Genomic DNA, 23,634 nt, shown 5'->3' on the forward strand with positions numbered 1-23,634 from the left:
TCTGTTAAAGCTCCCCTACAGTCCTAATCTGTATCACTTATGACTAAGAAGTGTACAGCTTCAGATTAAAAGTGTGTCACGATTACTAAAATGTAAGCAGGGAAAAATCAGACTTGGTTTGATTGTAAACAGAGGTTGCCTGTGTCCCGCTCTTAATATCTTCCTGATAAACTACTGACTCCTTTATTCTAGCTTACCCTCTTTTATTCTATCCTATTTAAAAAAAAAAAAAAAAACCCTGTTCTTTCACTTGCAGAGGGTCTGTCCTCTAAAAGTTTCTAATCTGTCATCATCCTATTGCCTATAACTTAAAATTGTTCTTGCACTGTGATTTCTTATTTTTATGCTGGTATTGTCTTAAAGGGCTTTTATTGAACTGTATTTTGAACTTCTGTGCTAGTGATTTCATCTTTTTATGCTGGATTTGTCTTAAAGGTGCTTTCATTGGAACTGTGTTTTAACCTGTGCCTTAATCCAATCAATATGGTTACTTAGAACCTGGTGACTTTGGTGAATCTGGTGTCTGTCTTAAAGATGCATTCATTAGAATTGTGTTTTGAATCTTCACTGTCAGAGACTTAATTCAACCAATTTGGTTACATAGCATCTGGTGATTCACAGACTGTGTCCCTCTGGAGGAAGGGCAATTGTATACAGCTGTGTGGTAAAAGAAAAAAACAGAACTTGGTTTTACCTTGAGAGTTGTCTAAACTAAGCTGGGCATTTTCAGACTTGGTTTGATTGTAAACTGGGGTTACCTGTGTCCCAGTCCCACCCACCCACCCCTAGGTGAACTCCCTTTATACAGTGAAATCAAGGGACAAGTATCTACACTTAAATGGTCAATCCTACTCCTTGTTATTCTCCATCATAGTTCACCTTTTCACAAATGTGAATCGCATCAATATGGCCTTAATTCAGTGCAATACATGTTCTGCTTTAATCCAAAAGCAAACTATCTGGAACTTTAAAGCTTGTTTTGTCTCCAAATATCAGCTTTGAAAGATGAGATCAACAAACTCAAGAAGGAATTAGCTACAATTAAAGTATCCAGGATTACTCATTTCCCAGACAATTTACCACCACCACTGCCACAGAGAATGAAACAACAGAGGAATATCTGTGTCACAGATCTTAGTCTACCAGAGCCTACTGTGACCCATAAACACTCACCCTTCCAACCTTTCCCCTGTCAAATGCTCTTGCTGAATTGAATCATTATGATGCTGAAAAAAGAAGTACTGTGGAGGACCAGAGACAATGAAAGAAGCACAACCCAAGAAACTTCCCCCAAATAATGACAGATTGTTGGAAAGCAGAAAAGTTTTACTACTCATAGATGCCCGTTATCAGAGACATTAACTTAGGAACACAGTTCAGGGGTTCCAACCTACTGAAATGTATTCCAGGATCTTCAGCTACAGAATGTACTTAATACTGAAAGAGATACGAGACGAGAGCAAGGCTTCAAACACTGATGCTGTAAATTCGTTTGTGGACAAATGACCTTACCAACAATAGCAAGTTTACTACTACTACTACTACAATTTATCATTTCTATAGCACTACAAGGCAAGTTTACAGCACAGAGAGCGTTCCAGAAGCTTGGGGAGGGACTGAAATCTTTGGTTCGGACTGTGGCTTTTTCTGAAGCAATTCCTACATGGGGGAAGGGAAAAGAAAGACTATGCAAAACAGTGGAATTCAGTAAGTGTCTTGAGTCCTGGTGTAAAGAAGAAGGTTTTAGATACATAATGATGTAATGATGGGCTGGGCTACATCTTTCTGTGATGGGAAAAAGGATCCTTGGGGAGAAATTCAGACAGTATGTTTCTAGACTTTTAAACTAGAGGGTGGGGGTGACAAAAGGAAACAAGGGAATTCAGAAAGTCACCCCCAGAATAAACATGATGGCAGAGGGAAAAGTCATGTAAATATATAAAACCACCCAAACTCACTAAGCACATGGAAAGCAATAAGCACAAATGCTCTTAGTCTAAGTAAAAAGGTTCAAGACTTGCAAGCCTTGATGCTTGACAAAAACTTGGATATTGTTGCTATTACAGAGATGTGGTTCAACGATTCCCATGAATGGGATGTGACCATACTGAGCTATAATCTTTTTAGGAAGGATAGAGAGGGGCGAAGAGGTGGAGTGGCGGCACTATATGTGAACGACAATATCAAAGAGGCTGAAATGCAGGGAACCTAGGGAAAGGAAGAAGCTTTATGGATCATCCTAGAAAGAGAAGACGGAACCTGTATCCACATGGGGGTTATCTACAGACCTCCTGCGCAAACGGAGAAGTTAGACAAGGATCTGATAGAAGATATTCAAAAGATTGGTATGAAAGGGGAGGTGCTACTGTTGGGAGATTTCAATTTGTCTGATGTGGATTGGAACGTCTCATCTGCGGAATCGGAAAGAAGTAGGGAGACTGTGGAGGGAAGGGTTGATGCTGGATCTAGTGCTCACGAATGGAGGAAGTGTTTCCAATATCCAGGTGGGTGTCCACCTACGTAATAGTGATCATCACACCATATGGTTTGATAAAAGGGCGAAGGCGGAGTGTGGATGAACAAAACTCTTAAGTACTGGATTTCAGATGTACTGATTTTGATAAAACGGGGGAATACCTGAAGAAGGAGCTGTTGGCGTGGGAAGGCGTAGGAGATGTGGAAAATCAGTGTTCAAAGCTAAAGGCTGCTATAAATATGGCAACTGATCTTTATGCAAGGAAAGTAAGCAAAAACAAGAGAAGCAGGAAGCCTATATGGTTCTCCAAACAAGTTGCTGAAAAAATAAGAGCAAAAGAGGCTTTGTTCAAGAAATACAATACAAAAGAACGCAACAAGAGGATCACGGAAAAGATTATCAGATTAAACTCAAAGAAGCGAAGAGGGAAATACGGCTAGTGAAAGCACGAGCGGAAGAAAAAATGGCTAAAGATGTAAAGAGATGACAAGACCTTTTTCAGATATATTGGAAAAAGGAGAAAAGATAGGAATGGAATTGCGAGACTGAAAGATAATGAGCATGGCTATGTGGAGAGTGATGAAGATAAAGCGAACGTGCTGAACAATTACTTCTCTTCGGTGTTCACGGAGAAAAATTCTGGAGGAGAACCATGGTCGGATGCCGAGGGAACATCTGGGAATGGAGTGGATACTGTGCCGTTTGCAGAAGACAGAACTTATAAACAGCTTAAGAATCTGAAGGTGGACAAAGCTATGGGGCCGGATGGGATACATACCAGGATGCTGAAGGAGCTCAGAGAGGTCCTGGCAGGACCTCTTAAAGATTTATTTAATAGATCTTTAGAGATGGGAGAGGTTCTGCGGGATTGGAGACGATCAGATGTGGTCCCTCTTCACAAAAGTGGAGATAGAGAAGAAGTGGGAAACTACAGACCAGTAAGTCTCAAGACGGTGATAGGAAAAATAATCGAGTCGCTGCTGAAAGAAAGGATAGTAACCTTTCTAGAAGCTAACGGGTTACAGCACCCGAGGCAACATGACTTTACCAAAGGAAAATCCTGCCAAACAAATCTTATTGAGTTCTCTGACTGGGTGACAAAAGAACTGGATGAAGGATGTGTGCTACATGTAATTTACTTGGATTTCAGCAAAGTCTTTGATACGGTCCTCCACAAAAGACTTATGAATAAGCTGAACAGTTGAACTTAGGACCGAAAGTTGTGAACTGGATGGGAAAATGATTGACTGACAAGTAGCAGAGGGTGGCGGTAAATGGAATCCGCTTGGAGGAAAAGAAGGTGAGCAGTGCAGTTCCTCAGTGGTCAGTGCTAGGGCCTATTCTGTTTAATATATTTGTGGGAGATATTGCTGAAGGGTTGGAAGGAAAGGTTTGCTTTTGCAGATGACATGAAAATAGCCAATAGAGTGGATACCCTGGAGGGAGTAGAAAAGATGAGAAGGGATCTCTGAACATAAGAATGGTCAAGGGTCTGGCAGTTAAAATTTAATAAGCAAAAAAACAGAAACCTATTAAAAATATCACACAATGATTGTGTGATATTTTTAATAGGTTTCTGTTTTTTTGCTTATTGAAATATATCTGAAGAAACCTTTTGCTTATAAATCCCCAGATTATTTGTATTAAGTTAAAATTTAATGCCAAGCAGTGTAGAGTGATGCACTTGGGGTGCAGAAACCCGAAAGAGAGATACCAGATAGGAGGGGAGAGATTAGTAAGCTTGACTCAGGAGAAAGACCTTGGGGTGTTGGTGTCCAAGGATCTAAAGGTGAAGGAACAATGTGACAAGGCAACAGCCGTGGTCAGAAGGATGCTAGGCTGCATAGAGAGGGGTATAACCAGCAGAAGAAAGGAGGTGTTGATGCCCCTCTGTAAGTCATTGGTGAGGCCCCACTTGGAGTATTGTGTTCAGTTTTGGAGGCCGTATCTTGCTATAGATGTAAAAAGATTAGAAGTGGTGCAAAGAAAAGCTACAAAAATGATAAGGAATTTGTGTTGCAAACCGTACGAGGAGAGACTTGCTGACCTGAACATGTATACCTTGGAGGAAAAGAGAAACAGGGGTGACATAATACAGACATTCAAACATTTAAAAGGTATTAATCCACAAACAAACCTTTTCCTGAGATGGGAAGGCGGTAGAACTAGAGGACATTAATAGAGGTTGAAGGGGGTCAGACTCAGGACTAATGTCAGGAAGTATTTTTTCCACAGAGAGGGTGGTGGATACATGGAATGCCCTCCCCCAGGAGGTGATGGTGATGAAAATGGTAATGGAATTCAAACATGTGTGGGATAAACACAAAGGAATCCTGTTTAGAAGGAAAGGATCCACGGAATCTTAGCGGAGATTGGGTAGCAACGCTGGTAATTGGGAAGCAAAACCAGTGCTGGGCAGACTTCTACAGTCTATGCCCTGATTGGACTGAATAGATATAGATGGGCTTGAGTGTAAATTTTAAGGGGCTTCGACATTAGCTTCAAAACTTTTAGTACAAGAAAAGTGCTGGGCAGACTTCTACAGTCTGTGCCCTGAGAATGGCAAGGTCAAATCAAATGGGTACACGTATAAAGTGTCACATACCGTGTAAAATGAGTTTATCTTGTTGGGCAGACTGGACAGACCGTACAGGTCTTTATCTGCCGTCATTTACTATCTTACTATGTCACATGGAGCAAGCAAAAAAATGTCATCTTATCAACAGGCATATGCATGCTTTCAGCAATATATTTTGGCTTTGCTATCTGCCTTCCCAAAATAATAATTTTTAAAAGAGTGTGCAAATATTATTAGCTTGTACATCAGAGAGCTGGGAAAGGAACCTCAAATTCTGTCCTTAGCACAGAATGACAAGATTCACAATTCTTTCTCAGGCTTGACACTTGTACATAGGAGCCAGCTGTGTGGGTACTTCAGCACCTCCAATACCAAGTAAACTCCTTGAGTGTGTCCAAAGAGAGGTAATTCCCACTGAGTTTAGCAGCCCCAATCATTTTGGAAAGTTGGCTCCTATGCACTTGAAAATTACACTTTCAATAAAAGAAAAACTTTTGAAGAATAGCTGTCACAATATAATTATACCTTCTTCCCCCAACCAACAAACATCTGTCCATAAATGGGAAGTTCCCAAAATTTGCCAGCCACAACAAGAAATACTTACCCTACATCTCGATCTAGCATGGTGCCCGGGTGGAACGGGGGAAAGGCGTTGCCGTTAGGGGGCTCCTTTGGTGAGTACAGCTTGAATGACTTGGAGGAACAGCCTGAGAAGGGAAAAAACGTAAGAAAGCACACATGAAGATGGATAATCTGCTAATTTATATCAATATTTACATTTCAGTTACAAAAAGGACAAAAATTCAATACCATCTTCTCCAGTACAAAGGCACAGATCTTTCTTATGGTAAAATTACGTCTTACCTGATAATTTTCTTTCCTTTGATGCAGCAGATGAATCCAGGAACTAGTGGGTTAAGTCCACCTGCCAGCTAGTGGAGACAGAGATAAACAAACTAAAGGCAGTGATGCCAGACGGCCAGCTCCTTCCTCAGTTAGTATGTCATTCGTAAGCATTTGCCAAGGCCAAAAATATGAAACCAACAACAAGCAGAAACCATCCTCACTATGAAAAACAGAGAACCAAATAAGAACTTCGAAATAACTCCAACTTGATCCTTTCCGTGTTCCCATATCTGTCTGAACTCTGCAAAAGAGAACCCGGAAGGAAAAAATAGCCACACTGCGTGGAGAATGAAAACACCGTCGGCTGAACTAGGGAGGGATCCTGGATTCATCTGCTGCGTTAAAGGAAAGAAAATTATCAGGTAAGACATAATTTTACCTTCCTTGTAACTTACAGCAGATGAATCCAGGAACCAGTGGGATGTACCAAAGCATTCCTTAAGTAGGGTGGGAAGCCAACGCTCCCCGCGCCAACACTCCCGCCCCAAAACTGGCATCCTCCCGAGCAGACATGTCTAGCCTGTAATGCTTCGCAAAAGTATGACGGGACGCCCAAGTAAACACCTGACAAATCTCTTCCAGAGATAAGGTCGACGCCTCCGCCCAACAAGCCTCCTGTGCCCGAGTAGAATGCGCCTTCAGGGCCACTGGAGATGCCCATCCTTGTAGCAGATACGCTGCTCCAATGGCTTCCCTAATCCAGCAAGCAATGGAAGCCTTAGAAGCCGCCTCACCTCTTTTCGATCCCGAGAAGAGCACAAAGAGATGACCCGAGCGTTGAAACTCGTTAGAGATCTGCAAGTACCGAAACAAGGCTCTCCGCACGTCCAGGAAACATAGCGAGGCAAACTCCCCTGGATAATCCTCTCTTCGAAAAGACGGAAGATAAACCGCCTGATTGACATGGAAAGCCGAAACCACTTTAGGTAGAAACTACGGCACCATCCGAATCGACACCCCTGCTTCCGAAAACTGCAAAAAAGGACCTCTGCAAGACAAAGCCTGAATTTCAGAAATCCTCCTAGCCGAAGTAATGGCCACCAAAAACACTGTCTTAAGTGTTAGATCCTTCTCAGAAACCTTATTCAACGGCTTAAACGGTGGGGCCTGGAGGGCTCGCAGTACCACATTCAAATGCCACGCCGGGCACGGCTGCCGCAGAGGAGGCCGAAGCCGAAGAGCCCCGCATAGGAAACGGACCACATCAGAGTGAGCTGCTAAAGAGGAACCGTCCAGTTTGCCACTAAAACAAGCTAGCGCGGCCACCTGCACTCGAAGGAAATTATATGCCAATCCCTTTTGAAGACCATCCTGAAGGAACTCCAGAATAACTGCAATGTCCACCCAAAAATGTGATTCAGTACGCAAAGCACACCACGCTGAGAAAGATTTCCACACTCATGCGTACGCTGCTGAAGTAGACTGCTTCCGTGCCCCCAAAAGAGTAGCAATGACTGGTCCTGAAAATCCCTTCTTCCTCAGCTGCCGCCTCTCAATAGCCAGGCCGTAAGACCAAAGCGGGAGGGATTTCCCATCTGAACTGGCCCTTGATGCAGCAGATCGGGAGTCACCGGAGGTCGCAATGGTGGCTCAGAGTGCTCAAACAAGATCCGCATACCACGGCCGTCGAGGCCAGTCTGGGGCCACTAGAACGACCAGCCCCCGATACCGCCCTACGCAGCAAAGAACTCTCCCTATCAGAGGCCATGGAGGAAAAACATACAGTAGCTGTTGTTCCGGCCATGGCTGGAGAATAGCGTCCAATCCTGCAGATCCTGGCTGCCGTTTGCAGCTGAAGAACTGGGGAACTTTGGAATTGCAAGCCATGGCCATGAGATCCATTACTGGTCTTCCCCAACGTTGACCGATCAACCGAAAAGCTGAGTCCGACAGCGTCCATTCTGCTGTGTTCAAAAGAATCCGGCTGAGAAAATCCGTTTGAACATTGTCTTGACCTGCAATGTGCGCTGCCGACAGACTCTGAACGTGCGCTTCCGCCCATACTAGAAGACGAGACGTTTCCACTGCCAAGGGAAGACTGCGAGTGCCCCCCTGCCGATTGATATAGGCCACAGTCGTCATGTTGTCCGAGAATACACGAACCGCCCTGCCTGTGAAGAAGGTCCTGAAAACTCTGTAGCGCATTCACAAATGCTCGCAACTCCATACGATTTATCGGCCAAGTCGCTTTGAGAGGGGTCCACAATCCCTGGGCTATTCGATGAAGACAATGGGCTCCCCAGCCCGCAAGGCTGGCATCTGTCATGACTACCACCCAATTGGGAGACGCCAGAGAAACACCCTTCTGCAAATTGGCTGACCGGAGCCACCACACAAGACTGTCCCTGGCCCGGCCAAGGAAAGCGTCGCTGATAATCCAGCGACGTCGGCGACCATCTGCTCAAAAGGAAATTCTGAAGAGGCCGCATGTGAGCCCTTACCCATGGAATGACCTCCAAGGTCGCCGTCATGGAACTGAGGAGCTGAACATAGTCCCACACTCAGGGAGTGCTACGACTCAATAAGGTCCGTACCTGAGAAAGCAATTTGATCCTTCGCTCCGAGAAGAAACACCTTCCCCCGCTTCGTATCGAATTGCACTCCAAGATATTCCAGACTCTGAGTAGGAACCAGATGACTCGTCCAGATTGACCACCCAACCTAAGGATTGCAACACCGCAAATCACTCGGTCAGTGACCACTAGACTCTCCTCTGCTGTCGTCGCCCGAATCAGCCAGTCGTCGAGATATGGATGCACTCGAATCCCCTCCTTCCGCAGCAACGCCACAACCACCACCACCACCATGACCTTGGAAAAAGTGCGTGGGGCAGTGGCCATTCCGAAAGGAAGCGCCCGAAACTGGAAGTGCTGGACCCAGCACCACAAATCAGAAATCTCTGATGGGGCTGCCAAATGGGAATGTGCAGGTAAGCTTCCCTCAGATCGAGAGCTGTCAAAAACTCGCCTGGTTGAACAGCAGCAATAACTGCCCTTAATGTCTCCATGCGGAAGTGACGAGCCCGCAAAAACTGGTTTACTTTTCTGAGATCGAGAATAGGCCGAAAAGCCCCTCCGTTCTTTGGAACCACAAAGAAGATGGCGTACCAACCTGTGTGCCTTTTCGAGAGGAGGAACAGGCATGATAGCCCCAATCCTTTGCAGGTCTCGCAAATACTGCAGAACCGCTGTCCTCTTGGGCCGCGATACACTGCGGGACTCCAGAAAATAAGTCTGTGACGGGAGAGAAGAATTCTAGCTTGTAACCTTCTCGCACCACATCGAGGACCCACTGGTCCGAAGTAATTCTGGCCCACTCTGGAAAAAACAGAGAAAGCCAACCACCGATCTGCTCTCCTCCCGAGTGGACCTACGCCCCATCATTGGGAGGCCCGAGAAGGAGCCCCCTGACGAAAGGGGGTCCAGTCGGACACTTCTCGTTGCGAAAGGAAGAACGCTGCCCAAAACGAGGACACTGAAAGGCTGCATTGGACCGCCCTGGGCGATACCGTCGCGTCTCTCTGAAACGTGACCTCGAGGCTCCCTGCCTGGAAGTAGACTTGGGTCTATCCTCCAGAAGATGCTGAGATTTGGAATCCCCCAAATCTTTAACAATCTTTTCTAGGTCTTCCCCAAAAAGCAATTTCCCTCGGAAAGGCAATTTAATGAGCCGTTGCTTAGAGGCCATATCTGCGGCCCAATGACGGAGCCACAGAAGACGCCGCGAGGAAACGGTCAAGGCCATGAGTTTGGCCGAAGCACGGACCAAATCATACAAGGCATCCGCCAAGTACGCCAGCCCAATATCCATCAGTGACATCTGAGGAGTTCCCAGCATATCAGACTCCAAAATCGAATCCATGACAGAATGTAGCCAACTGAGACAAGCTCGAGCCAAATAATAACTACAAACAGAAGCTTGAAGTGTCAAAGCAGCCACCTCAAATGCACGTTTTAAAGAGGTCTCTAGCCGTCTGTCTTGCATATCCTTAAGTGCCACATCACCTTCCAATGGAAGAGTAGTCTTCTTAGTGACCGCCGTCACCAGGGCATCCACCCTAGGCAGAGCAAAGTGCTATAAACAGACCGCTGAAACTGGATACAGCTAGGTCATAGCCCTGGCCACTTTCAGCCCCCCATCCGGATCCGCCCACTGGGCCGAAATCAACTCTTCAATAGCTTCATGTACAGGAAAGGCCTTAGAAGGTCATCTGGTACTAGCCGCAAGCTCAGGGTCCTCTATATTCAGGGCTTCCAGCGCCTGAGAGAGAAAGGAGGACAACTCCTCCTTATGGAAAATCCTCACGGCGGAAGTCCTCCGGTTGGTCAGTGAGGACACCATCCTCCATGTCCTCTATTCCCGTCTGCTCCGAGAGAGCCACCACAGAGGAAGCTGCAGGCGACCGTATGCAGGACTCCTCCTCAGACCCCAAAGAAAGCCTAGGCTTTTTAAAGGAGGAGAAATCCTCTGGGCAAAACCCAAAATCTCTTGGTTACCCCCAGACCCCCTGAGAGGATCAAAGGCCGAAGCTGTCGCAGCCGCGTTGGGGGGGGGGGGGGGGGGGGAAGGACCTTTTCAACAAAAACACCTGATGGAGTAGCAAAATAAACTCTGGTGAAAACCCCTCCCCCGCAATGGAGGAGGTCGCAGCCATGGCACCTGCACCACTGCCCACAGTGCCCGACAACCCCCCCCCGCCACCTCCCCTACTAGCGGAGAAGCCGCTTTGCCCAAAACCGCTACCAGAGCCAGCTCCACGACCTATCGCAAAATGGCGCGAGAATCACCAGGCTCTGGGCGGGAAAGCACACTCTCGGGGGGGGGGGGGGGGGACCGCTCCGTCGAGTCCTGCCCAATCAGCGCATCCCGCTCTGCAAAGGCCTGCCGCCGAACGCTGTTTCCCGCATCGGGAACAGCGTTTTACTGCCTCCGTTGCCATCGCCCACCCCCAAACAGGAACCCAGCAGGACTTACCCCGGACCGGGAAAGCGTGGAAACTGACAGCTGAGCCGAAGGAAAAAACTCTCCGACTCCACTTCGAGGCAGGCTCAGACAAGCAGGCAACAGAAAACAGGACTCAGACAGCAGTAACACAAACCTGCTCTCAGCAAAAACACGCTCCCCTGTGCTTCTCTGTTTCTCTTTTAAACAAATTCTATGGTTCACTTTTTTTTTTTTTTTTAAGTGAGGAGGCAGAAACAAACAGGGAAGGAAAGGAACAGCAAAAGCCTGTTCAGAGGAAATTTGAGGCGCAGCAGGGTCCCAGCAACTGCGTATGCTGCCAAAGGGGACACCACCAGTCCGCCACCCCCCGGCTCAAACTGGCTACCGGCCCAGGAGCACCCTCGGAGGCCATGGGCCCAGGAGCTGGAGAAAAAGCCGTCCACCACCTGCTAAAATAGAGACATACTAACAGAGGAAGGAGCTGGCCGTCTGGCATCACTGCCTTTAGTTTGTTTATCTCTATCTCCACCTGCTGGTAGGCGGACTTAACCCACTAGTTCCTGGATTCACCTGCTGCAAGTGACAAGGAAAGAATGATTTTAGCTAGTTCCAGATAACATTTAGCATGAACCATGGCTGACACATCCTGATCTTTTATCTCCACCATCCTTCAAAATCTGGTATCAGGTATCCCTGCTATTTCAAGAGGCCTACAGTATCAACTCAATTTAATCTGATGACTGTGTTTTTTGGCTTGCTGAAATTGCGAGAACTGTACATCCTGTATAATGGTTGAATGTGTTTGTAATCTTGTCACCCTTTCACTTTTTAGCAAGATAAGTGAGTAGCATTTGTTTGGGGATTGGAACCTGCTCCTGAGGAAGCTTAACTGAGTGAAGCGGGAGGCTCCAGAGTCTGTTCCAGTCTTGCTTGTTCAATCCAGTCCTGGTCTGTGTCTTAGTACAGCCTGTGTGCACAGTCCTGCTTGTTCAGTCTAGGCCTGGTTTGTTCCTTAGTATTGCCTGTATGCTCTGTGCACTTCTAGTCTGCTCTAGTTCTGCTTGTTCAGTCCACTCCTGGTTGGAGGGTTTGCCTGCTGCTGCCATTTGCCAACAGCAGCCCAAGAGCTCATGTTGTCTCCGAGTCTGACAGTTTGCTAAGACCCTGAGACTGAGACATAATCAAAATAAAGGGATATTAGTCCCAGATATAACGTTTAAATAAGTGTTTCCCAAACTGTGCTATGGCACTCTGATGCGCTGCAACAAACTCACAGAGGTGCTGTGGAAGGAGATGAACAATGGGTGTGTGCTGGGGCTGGCTCATAACAGCCGGTTGTAAATTTTTTTATGAATTGTGTGAGCCAATTGTTGAGCTGTCCAGCACTGCTTGTGTGGGGTAAGGAGGAAATGAACACTGCAGAGGTGGTCACTTCCTCTTCACGTGCCGGCTTAGACCCGACTGTTTATGTGAATCATACGGTTCACATACACAGTTGGGTCCAAGTAAGCGCAGGAGGAGGAAATGACTTGCTGTGCAGCAGGTCACTTCCTCCTTGCCACAGTCTGCAGGGGAAAGGAAGGAGGCATTACTGGAACTGACCGTGGCAGCGGGAAGGCTTTGCGACCAGCAACGGTACCATAATTAAATTTAATAACTACTTCTGAAGGTTACAGGTATGGGTAGACATGGAATGGATCTTAGCTGGGATGGGTGGGTATGTGTAGATTCCAGTGATGTGCCTTGACAATGTTTGCGCCTTGTAAGTGTGCCACAAGATGAAAAAGGTTGAAAATCACTGCACTAAGGTAACTCATAGAGGGTTCCTTTTACAAAGGTGCGCTAAAATTAGCACGTGCTAATCATGTAGATGCCCACAGTAATATTATGGGCATCTATAAGGTTAGCGCATGCTAATATTTAGGAGCCCTACTGCTATTTGTGGAGAAGAAGCAGATGGTGATATCCCAGGGACAACAGGCAATCGATTTGCTTACAGTGGTATATCAAAGGGGCCCGCATAGCGAGTCAGACCATAGAGGCTGGTGGAGTGGATGGCCCTCAATATGTTAAGCAACCCACTAGAGGTCTTGAGAAGGGCATACAGAATGGAGAAGCAGAGATACAACCTTTGACTGAAATTCACATCTGGTTTCAGGAAATAAAAACAGATTTAAAGGCAATGCGAACAGAACTAACCACGTTAGGAGCGGATTTGAGTGGAGACATTAGTGAACTGGGCCACAGGCTTGAGGAAGCAGAATTGCGACTGGATGAGCATGCAGATAGTATTGAGAAGCTAGACAAAAATATGCAAGCAGCACAGCTACAAAATCAACTAAGTCAAGATAAATTGGAGGACTTAGAAAACAGAGATTAGGCGCCACAACTTATGCTTCTGGGGTATACCGGAGACTCCAACATATACGGACAGCGAAGCGGTGGTCCAGAAAATACTGAGCTCGCTCTTATCAGATAAGGCAAAGCTTGATCCTGCCATGGTGAAACTGGAAAGAGCACACGGAGCACTGGGCTCTACTAGAAATAAAAAAACCAAAGGATATTATCGCGTGCTTTTATGATTATCAACTTAAACAGCGAGTGCTGTGCACCACTTGTCAATCGGAGAAATTGTGTTCGGACTCATATTGTGTTGAAGTATACCAAGATTTGGCTGGCAACACTCCAAAGAATCGGAATTATGTCCCCTTATGGCATTTCTGTGAGAGCACAATATACGCTACAAATGGCGACATCTCTTTGCTTTGGTGTTTTATCAGGATGGCAAAATGCATCGAGTTTGGTCTATTGCTGAAGCCAAGGAGATTTTACCAGAAGGTCTAACCATAGTCTAACCATAGGATCCTCTAGTTAACCAAATTGATCATCACTGTGACAACGGGTGGCAAAGGAGTGCAGGAGTGGCCTAGTGGTTAGGGTGGTGGACTTTGGTCCTGAGGAACTGAGTTCGATTCCCACTTCAGGCACGGGCAGCTCCTTGTGACTCTGGGCAAGTCACTTAATCCTCCATTGCCCCATGTAAGCCGCATTGAGCCTGCCATGAGTGGGAAAGCGCGGGGTACAAATGTAACAAAAAAAAAAAAGGAAATAAGCGCCTCCAACAGCCACCTGCCACCACAGCCTACATGAAGACCTGACTGTATATACGGGAAAGTATGTACTACTGTTAAGACCTGACTGTATATATGGGAAAGTATATACTACTGTTAAATGAAGGAATGGGACTGGGGAAGGCTAACTGAATACAAGTTCATAATCTTGTTTTATAGATAAACATTCAAGCAAAACTAGTAAACAGTAATCCACTTATGATTGCAGTAGCGAGTACTCTTTCTCTGAAATTATGATTTGCTCCTAAATGAAGGAGCTCGAGTATAAGCTTGGAAAAGAGGTGGGAAGGAAAGGGGAGGGGGAGAAATGGGGGGTTATGGGGGCAGTTAGATATGGCATGGGGAGAGGAATGGAAACAAGGTACAGGTCCTCGCCAATAATGCGAGGCGCTATGCAGAATATGGGGTGTACCTTACTAACTTTTCGTGTGCAGGGATGAAATTCCCTTAGAAAATGAGAATTGCTTTTTCAGGAACTAACTAGGTTAAGAGTGGATATTGTGTTAATCCAGGAAATGCACCTGAGACCATAGCATGAGCGATTTTGTAGGCATAAGAAATACTCAAAAATATTTGATGCATCTAATACCCTCCATATGAAGACTAAGGGAGTGTTTATAGCACTTGGAGAGACTAAAACAAGGCAAATTGTTAAAGTAATTAGGGATCCAGGAGGGCAACATTTTTTGTTAGTGTTGCTCATAGATAATGCTGTACATACAATAGTGAATGTCTATGCACCGCAAGTAGACTACAAAGCCTATTTAGATTAAAGCATGCAGAGGGTACACTGCTATTGGGGGGGGGGGGGGGGGGAGTTTTTAATCTCACCCTGAACGCAGCATTGGATAATTCAATTAAGGATGTTACCTATGCCCAACGGGAGAGGGATATTTTGGTACACTTCATGGTCAGATGGAATTTAAAAGACCTTTGGAGATCAATAAACCCAGAAAACAAATACTATACTTACTACTCGCAAACACATGATAGTTATTCGCATATTGACTATTGGATGGGGTCACCTATGATAGCGGGACATATGTAATCTCACAACATAGCTACACAAACCTGGTCAGATAATTCACCAGTAATTTTATACCTAGGATCCACTTCTATGCCACAGTACACTCGATATTGGAGGCTCCAGGATGCTCTATTATCTCTTCGGGACCATATGGCACAGATAGAACATGCTATAAGGGATTATATACAGTTCAATGATACTGGAGAAGTTTCTCCATTGATTCTGTGGGATGGCCTCAAAGTAGTGATTGGGGGCAACTAAGCAACAGGAATACCTTCTGTAGTCCCAACAAGCCCATCTAGAATTTCAGTCTAAAAAAGGGAGGGGGCGTGGGCCTATCTAGGGCAACAAATACACCAAACTCGTATGCAGCTCCAAGAAATGCAGTTAGCTAACATAGCAGACTAGTGGTTGAGGGTTCGCTAATCATACTTTGAATTTGGCAATAAATCGTTGCCTTCTGGCTTTTAAGTTGCAGAAACAGAGGGTTCGTAATTATATCTCTGGAGTTACAGATGAACAAGGGAGATGCATAGCTCAACATTAAGAGAAAAAGCTACAAAAAGCTGTTGTATATCGTAAGTTGTACATGCCAGATTCCTTGCCTACTAATGAGGATATCCATACATATTTAGATGAATTAGCACTTCCACAATTCCCTTTGACAGCAAGTGATACCCTATCCAAACCTATAGAAGTTAAAGGGCCGTTGGCGAGCTGCAAAATGGTAAATCTCCAGGGCCAGAAGGATTCACCAACAAATTCTATAAAAACTCTTCCGAGCAATTTTGGCTCCTTTGTTGGTGGATCCATTTAATTCCCTTGATAGTACAATGGAATGGCCTGCAATGTGGCGACTGGCAATAATTACACTGTTGCTAAAGCCCGGGAAAGATCCTCAGAGCTGGGGCTCCTATCGACCCATATCACTGCTTAATACTGATGCAAATTATTTACCAAGATTTTGGCATTGCGCGTGCTGTGGGTGTTGCCTACTCTTATTCATGAGGACCAAGCAGGTTTTATCAGGGGTTGACAAACTAATGATACTATTAGAAAGGCCTTACATATAGTTTACTATGTGCATAAGGAGGGGGTGCCCATGCTGTTAGCAGCACTGGACACTGAAAAGACATTTGATCGTGTCTAGTGGTCATTTATATTCTCAGTGTTGGAGTACTCTGGTTTCCGAGGTAGATTTTTAAGCCAGTTGTGCCTTATCTACCAAGCATGCCTCAGGGTAAATGGATCTTGATCTGAGAAATTTGACTTACTGTGACATTCGCCAGGGATGTGAGCTATCTCCATTGATTATTGAACTGTTGGCATGTGCAATAACAGCTCAGCGGGAAATAGTGCGATTTTGTTGGCGGGATCTCAACTCTAAAATACAACTCTTTGCTGATGACATTCTGCTTACTCTTAGAGAACCTCATTGGTCATTATCAGGTCTTAAAGAGTTGAGTAGATATAGGTCATTTTCAGGTTTCAGGGTGAATATGGCAAACTCAGTTTCCATTTCAGTGGGCCCCCTGATACACATTCGATACCTGGGGATCAATATTACTAAGACAATAAATAAATTGTATGCTGCAAATATCCCTCTAAAATACAACAGCTTTTCACAGAGCTGGAACATTGGGAAGGTTTTGGGCTGTCATGGTTAGGAAGGATTGCGGCCCTGAAAAATGATGCTACTGCCTAAGATCCTACATATTTTTATGGCATTAACGATTCCATTGCCAAAACTTTTCTTTATCAGGCTGCAACATAAAGTATTTTCCTTCATCTGTAAAAAAAACTCTCTCCGAGGGTTAAGAGAGAGCAATGTTAGACCAGTCTAGGCTAAAAGGTGGGATGGGAGTACCCAATTATTTTTTTATATTATCAAGCAGCTAATCTTTAAATCCTCACGGAGTGGGGTAATTCTATATCTTTTGTTTATTGATATTTGTTTAACATTACAAGATTCACTTGCAATACAGAGAAAATCATGCTATGAAAACTTTTTACATTAATAAAATTGTTTGCTCTCGTTCTTAGACCACAATAATGAAAGAGAGAAGAGGGAAGGGGTATATTAGATGAGGAGATCGTAATTTAAAGAAGAAAAGAATATTGAAAAAGATGGAAAATTCAGGCTAGACTTTTTCTGTTACTTAATCAGTTAACATTCATATATAGAGTCTATTTCGTCACTTTTTTCGTTTCAAGAAAAATTTGAAGTTGTTTTGGCTCGAAAAAAAAACATATTTATTACCCATGTATCTTATAAGATATTTACACGGGTATGCTAATAAGAATGATGTTCTTAGTGCTTTAGTCTCTTCCCTAAGAGCCAGAAACATTTTCTTTCTATCTTGTGTTAGCTTAGTAACATCAGGGTATATCCATATTCTGGAACCACAAAAGATCTTTGACAAGTTCTTAAAGTATAACTTCAAAACTGCGTTTAAAACCTGTTCAAATAAAAACGATACTATTAAAGTTGACGTATTTTCACTTCCGATATTGATTCTTCAAGTAAAGCTGAGATATCTTGAATTCCCAATTGAGGAATATTAGGTAAAGGCAAATCTTCAATAAACTCAAGTCCCTTTCCCACTTGTGAAGGTAATAGTAAATAATAAACTTTGTTTAATGGAGGAATAGCCGTGGAGGGATACTGAAGAATATCTACTGAATATTTTTTTAAAGAAATCAGCTGCATTCATTCCTTCTGTCATCTGAAAATTCAAGATTCTTAAATTTAAATGTCTGTTAAAGTTTTCTATTTGTTCAATTTTTCAAGATGTAATGATTTTGTCTTTAACCAAATTTCACAATTGCAATTAGAGGTTTCAAACTTAAAATCAACCTCCGAAGCCTTGGTTAAATGATTATTGTTTAACTTTATCTATAGTCAAAGTTAAAAGTTCAACTTTACTCACAAGAAGAGATGTATCATGAGCTGCCTTAGAAACTGTTGTAAGGGTAATTCTACTTTAAAACCCTGGGTGGCCTTAGAACAGGCATGGATATGTTCCACACCTCTTTGAGCAATGCTGTGGCTACCCAAAGCCACAATAATCAGTTTGATGTATAGGATCTCTCCACTGTAGCGCTGTCCGTTAGATGTCTGGATTCAAGTGCAGAAGCGTTTTTTCCTGGGGAGAACATATCTTTTGCAATCAGCAATCCAGTTTGCTCCAGGATTCTGCCCGGGGAGAATAGACTCGTTCTATCGACAGTGGGAACAGAGGGGATTATTTACACTGAATCAAATTTGGGATGAGGGGGAGTTTGTCTCCTTTGCGGACTTGAAGGGGCAGTTTGGACTCCCTCCCCACCATGTATTTTGATATAGACAGCTTCAAGACTATCTACATAGACGGGCATTAAGTGAGCTACACCGTGCAGAGATTGGCCTAGAGCAAGCTTTAAATGGGGAAAGTGGGTGAGGATGCATATCACGACTATATAATGCATTATTAGTATCTGACACTCCTGCTCTAGGTTACATTCAGATATAGGAGACAGTTCTGGGCTCTACTCATGAGTTTATTTAAAGGGAAAAATGTTTTAAATATCTTTTCAAGGTTTCCATTTCTGATAATACAATGGAAAATAAAAATAAGGTATTCTACCAATGGTACTATACCCTCAGAAACTTTTACAGATATTTCATGCTGGATTAGGGAAATGCTAGCGTAAATGTGGAGCTGATGGAGATATGTAACGTATCTGGTGGACATGCCCTGTAATAAACCAATTCTGGCTAGAGGTATTGAAGATCCTTCAACAAATGGTTAAATATGATTACCCACATAAGGCAGAACACTTTATTACAGTTTAAACCGAATGGCATTAAAACAGAGGTCTATAAGCTGGCAACGAGCTTGTCTGTGGCCAGTAAGCTGGTAATCGCAGCAGCATGGAAGCAGGAGGCACGGCCAGCACTGCCCAGAGCTCTTCAGAAATTGTACTATGTATACCAGATGAACCAATTAACTGCGATACATACAGAACATCTGATGAGTTTTCATAAAGTCTGGGACAGATACATGCTTGGAAAAACACCTTGGCTGATATATAAGCTAACTTTGCTTAAGTTTAATTGGGGAGTTTCCCTATCATAACCATATCAATCAAGTCTAATTATATACAGGGGGGAGGGAGGGAGGGTTTGGGTAGCAGGGGTTATTGTTTCTGCTCGCTATAGACAAGCCTGTTAGATCGTTACTTGCATACATAGTGTTTTGTATAAATGAAAAAAAACTTTAAACAGAAATTTAAAAACAATAAATGGACTGTGGGGACCACATACATGTTGGGAGACCAATGCTTTAAATTTGGCACTACACACTGTGTAGGATATTGGCAATATCGCACATGGAGTAAAGTACTTAAATGGAAAAAAATTGTGAAAAATGTGTGAATGTTAATCAGTGCAATGGTTGGCACCTATTTTGTATAACTGTCACAAATGTCTGTAACACCCTCAATATGTATAAGAATAGTTGAGGGATGAAACCACCAAACATTTATCCACTCCTGAAACAAGATAAAGATTCCTTCTCAGAGTTTCCATGTTATTCAGGTTGTTGTGCATGACTAAAAAAAAAGGGCGTGAAGTTTAGAGGGTATGGATTTTAGGACTATCACAAAAACATTTAAAGGAAAACATGATCTGGATACAGCATTCCTTTATTGTCTTATCTTCTCCCCCACTAAACAATATTCTTTACTATTAAGTTTACTAATTTGATACTTTATCTGCGCATCACATACAAAGCCACCGAGGGATTCTCTTTCTGGGGTGGACAGCACAAACTCAAACCGTCATTTTAACAGCATGCTACTGTTTAAGCATGTTTAACGAAAGTAAATAAAACATCTAAAAATTACCTGCATAATGGTGATTTACTGGGAAAACTAGAGAAAACAGATGACATTTAATATATTTTGCTTCCAAAAAACTGATTTTCAAAATTGATTTCAATGAAAATTACTCAAGATGGTAAAGTGGAAAGGACTCATTTGTTTACCATAAGCACAACAACAAATATTAGCAAAAAGAATCAGCAGGTGCCAACCAGGAACTGGCTCAACAGGATAGAAAGACAGAAGACAACTATACAGCCTATCCAGTCTGCACATCCAAGTGAGAGAAATAACCTGTTTTGACCTGCATAGGTTTACAGCTGAAACATGGCTGCAAGAAGAGAGGCAACTATTACAGCTCACAACTGTTTTCAATTGTAATTCAAGGTAAGTTACTTTCAGGTACAGTATATCTCCCTGTCCCTTGAGGGCTTACAAGCAAAGGCTGTACTTGAGGCAATTGAATGTTAAACAACTTGCCCAAGGATCAGCAGCAATAAAATTTGAATTGTATTTCCCTGGTTCTCAGCTCGCTGTTTTAACCATTAGGCTACTCGTGCACTCCAGCACCAGAACCCTAAAATGTTCACATATTCAGAAAGAAGTTGGCGAACCACACACAGCTCTACTACACAGTTAAGTGGTGCATTGTGGCCCCTACCAAAGCCACTGCCACCCAGAAAAAAATTATGTGGGGTGATAAAAGGATATATATAGGCAGGTCCCATCTGACACACTATAACCAGATGCCTTCACCATGTCTATTCATAAACCTGTGCAACTGGTGAATATCTATCTGTCCATCCTTCTGTATTCTGTTCAGCACTGCGTGTGTCTGGTAGCGCTATACAAATGCTAATAATAATAATATTCAATTTGATGATGAAACATGTCTAAGAAGGTTAAAAGAGCCAATAAGCTAAAAAGTGCAAGATATATCTAAATAGGTGGCAACAACCAATGCTAGGACTGCTACATTCTTGTTAGATAGATTTTGCAATTCTGGGCACTGCATTTTCAAAAGAAGAAAAAAAAAAAAAGACATGGCAGCATTAGAAAAGGTCCAGCAGCAAAAGGCAACCAAAATTAAAGGACTGGAAGTACTGTCATGAGAAAAGATTAGGGAAGTTTGGGTTCTTCAGTTTGGAGAAGTAACAGCTGAGGGGAGATAATGACAGAGGTCTCTAAAACCCTGAGTGGAGTGGATCAGGTAAATAGAACAATTGTTTACTTTTTCAAAAAGTACAAACACTCAAGGACAGGCCATGAAATTTACAAAATGGTACAATGAAAACAAAATCTGTGAAAATATTTTTCTAATTAATGCATAAGCTCTGGAGCTCATTGCTGGAGGATGTGGTAGAAATAGTGTAGATGACTAAAAAAAAATAGATTTGTATGAATTCCTGGAAGAAAAAAAGATCCATAAACCATTATTAATGTAGACCTGAGGAAAACCACTGTTTATCCCCTAGAGCTAAGTATCATGGAATCTTGCTACTTTTTGGGATCCTGCCAGTCACTTGGGACCTCAATTGGCCTCTTTTGTAAAAAGGATGCTGGACTAGATGGACTATAAAAACTACCATACTGGGTTAGACCTATGTTTTTATTCTCAAAGTGTACAATCCAGGGGCGTAGCTACGGGTGGGCCTGGCTGGGCCCAGGCCCACCCAATTTCAGCCCAGGCCCGCCCAGCGCCAGCCCCAGCACCCATTGCTGGCCACTGCTGCTTTTCCTGTTGAGCAGCAGGGCCGGCGCTACAAAAAGAAGCAGTGCTAACGGCGCTAAGGATGAAAAATGTTTAAAAAAAAAAAAAAAAAAGCGCAGCACCAGCAGGCACTGTCTAGGCAGCCTTGAGGCATTGGCTGCTGGCTCGCAGGCTCCTCCCGTCTCCTACGTCACTGCCCTGCATGCAGGGCGGGTCTCGTCGAAGAAAAGAGGGAAAACATGGAAGGATGGGGAGAAAAAGAGGGAAAATAGATGGAAGGATGGGGAGAAAAGATAGAAAACAGATGGAAGGATGGCAGAGAATGAGGGAAAATATGGAAGGATGGGGAGAAAGAGGGAAAATAGATGGAAGGATGGGGAGAAAAGATAGAAAACAGATGGAAGGATGGCAGAGAAAGAGGGAAAACAGATGGAAGGATGGGGAGAAAAAGAAGGAAAATAGATGGATGGGGAGAGAGACTCTGGATGGAAGGATAGGGAGAGAAAGGGGAGAGACTGGAAGGATGCAGAGAGAAAGGGGAGAGACTGGAAGGATGTGGAGAGAGAAGGGACACTGAACAGAAAAGGGTAGAGTGATACAGAGACACTGGTTAGAAAGAGGGAGAGAGAGACAGATGGAAGGATCAGGAGAGAGGGTAGATGGATGGAAGGATGGGGAGAGAAAGAGGGAAGACGCTGGATGGAAGGGTAGGGAGAAAGAGGTGACACTGGACTGAAGGATGCAGAAAGAAAGAGGGGAGACTACTGGAAGGATGGGGCGAGAGAGGGGAGACTGGAAGGATGGGGCGAGAGAGGGGAGACTGGAAGGATGGGGAGAGAAAGAAGAGAGCTGCTGGATGGAAAAGGAGAGTAGTGAAAGACTGGAGAATAAGAGGAAGGGGCATGGGGAGAACAAGGGTGAGAAAAAGATGAAAAGCCATAAGTAGATGAAGGAAATTAAAGAATGGATAGTAAGAATGAATTAAATCAGAACAGAGAGAGAGAGAGGCAGAAAAATATTGAAGAAAGCAAAGAAAAAGGAGAGAAAAATGAGAAATGGCCAGGAAACCGTGGCAGAAGAGTTAAGCGAAAACGAAGGAAAGCAGAATCTAGAGACTGGGAGCGACACAATGAGAAAAAGTAAATGGCCATACAAGAAAGGTAAAGAAAATAATTTTATTTTTAATTTAGGATAAAGTAATATGGTACCTGTGTTAATGAAGTTTCAGAGACCAATACTTCCTTCCTTAGGTCAGGCGAGGATACTGTAACAGCATTATACTGACCTGAGGCATGAGGTTTTGGCCTCTGAAAGCTCACTGAAAAGGGTGTTAGGCTATTAAATAAATTTTCTGAAATCTGATGCACTGAAAAGCAGCACTTTACCCTGTGTGACAAATGCATCTGATTCGCGTGACTAAATTTTGCTGGGGGAGGGGGGTAGAGAGAAAATTTTGTGCCCACCCACTTTGGGTTCAGGCCCATCCAAAATTGGCAGTCTGGCTACGCCACTGGTACAATCTATCTGCCTTAAGTGTCCCATGGCCAGGGCCAGCCTGCAACATATTCACCAAGTTAATTGGCCTGCCTGAAAATGGCTTTTACCATCTTCTATAGTTGCATACACTGCTAACAAGACTGCATCCAGGTATTCTTAGAGGTATGTGTAGATCAGGAAGGGGTGTAAGGAAAACAGTTCTCTGTATGTCATTTCATAAGTACATATTCTATTTTACCTATCTTAGTGGCCAGCACACAAAAAAAAAGCAGATGACACATACAATTTTAAAATGCACACTTTTAATTGTGAAGAGAAACTGCTACTGGTGTTTCCATTTTTTAATTAAAATATTAATGATAAAAAAGTGCTCACGTATTTTACAGGCATTACGGCTATTTAAAAGCTGCCTCAGTGGGCTCTGCTAAATGGACTTCGGAATAGTAGAGAGACTGTAGCACAGTCTTTATTAAGCTGGGTAAGGGAAAACGTATATAATAA

General features: G+C 43.7%; 1 protein-coding gene across 4 annotated transcripts in view; it reads right to left on the reverse strand.

Moving 5' to 3' along the window:
- The window catches only part of LDB1 (LIM domain binding 1), a 267,057-nt gene that overhangs the window by 107,223 nt on the left and 136,200 nt on the right, over positions 1-23,634 (reverse strand). For all 4 annotated transcript variants that reach the window (XM_030202865.1, XM_030202864.1, XM_030202866.1 and 1 more), the window contains exon 2: positions 5,659-5,761. In XM_030202865.1, the coding sequence (XP_030058725.1) occupies positions 5,659-5,761 (103 nt within the window). The remainder of the gene's footprint in view (positions 1-5,658; positions 5,762-23,634) is intronic.

This window comes from Microcaecilia unicolor, chromosome 5, assembly GCF_901765095.1.
Source record: "Microcaecilia unicolor chromosome 5, aMicUni1.1, whole genome shotgun sequence".
NCBI classification, from domain to species: Eukaryota; Metazoa; Chordata; class Amphibia; order Gymnophiona; family Siphonopidae; genus Microcaecilia; species Microcaecilia unicolor.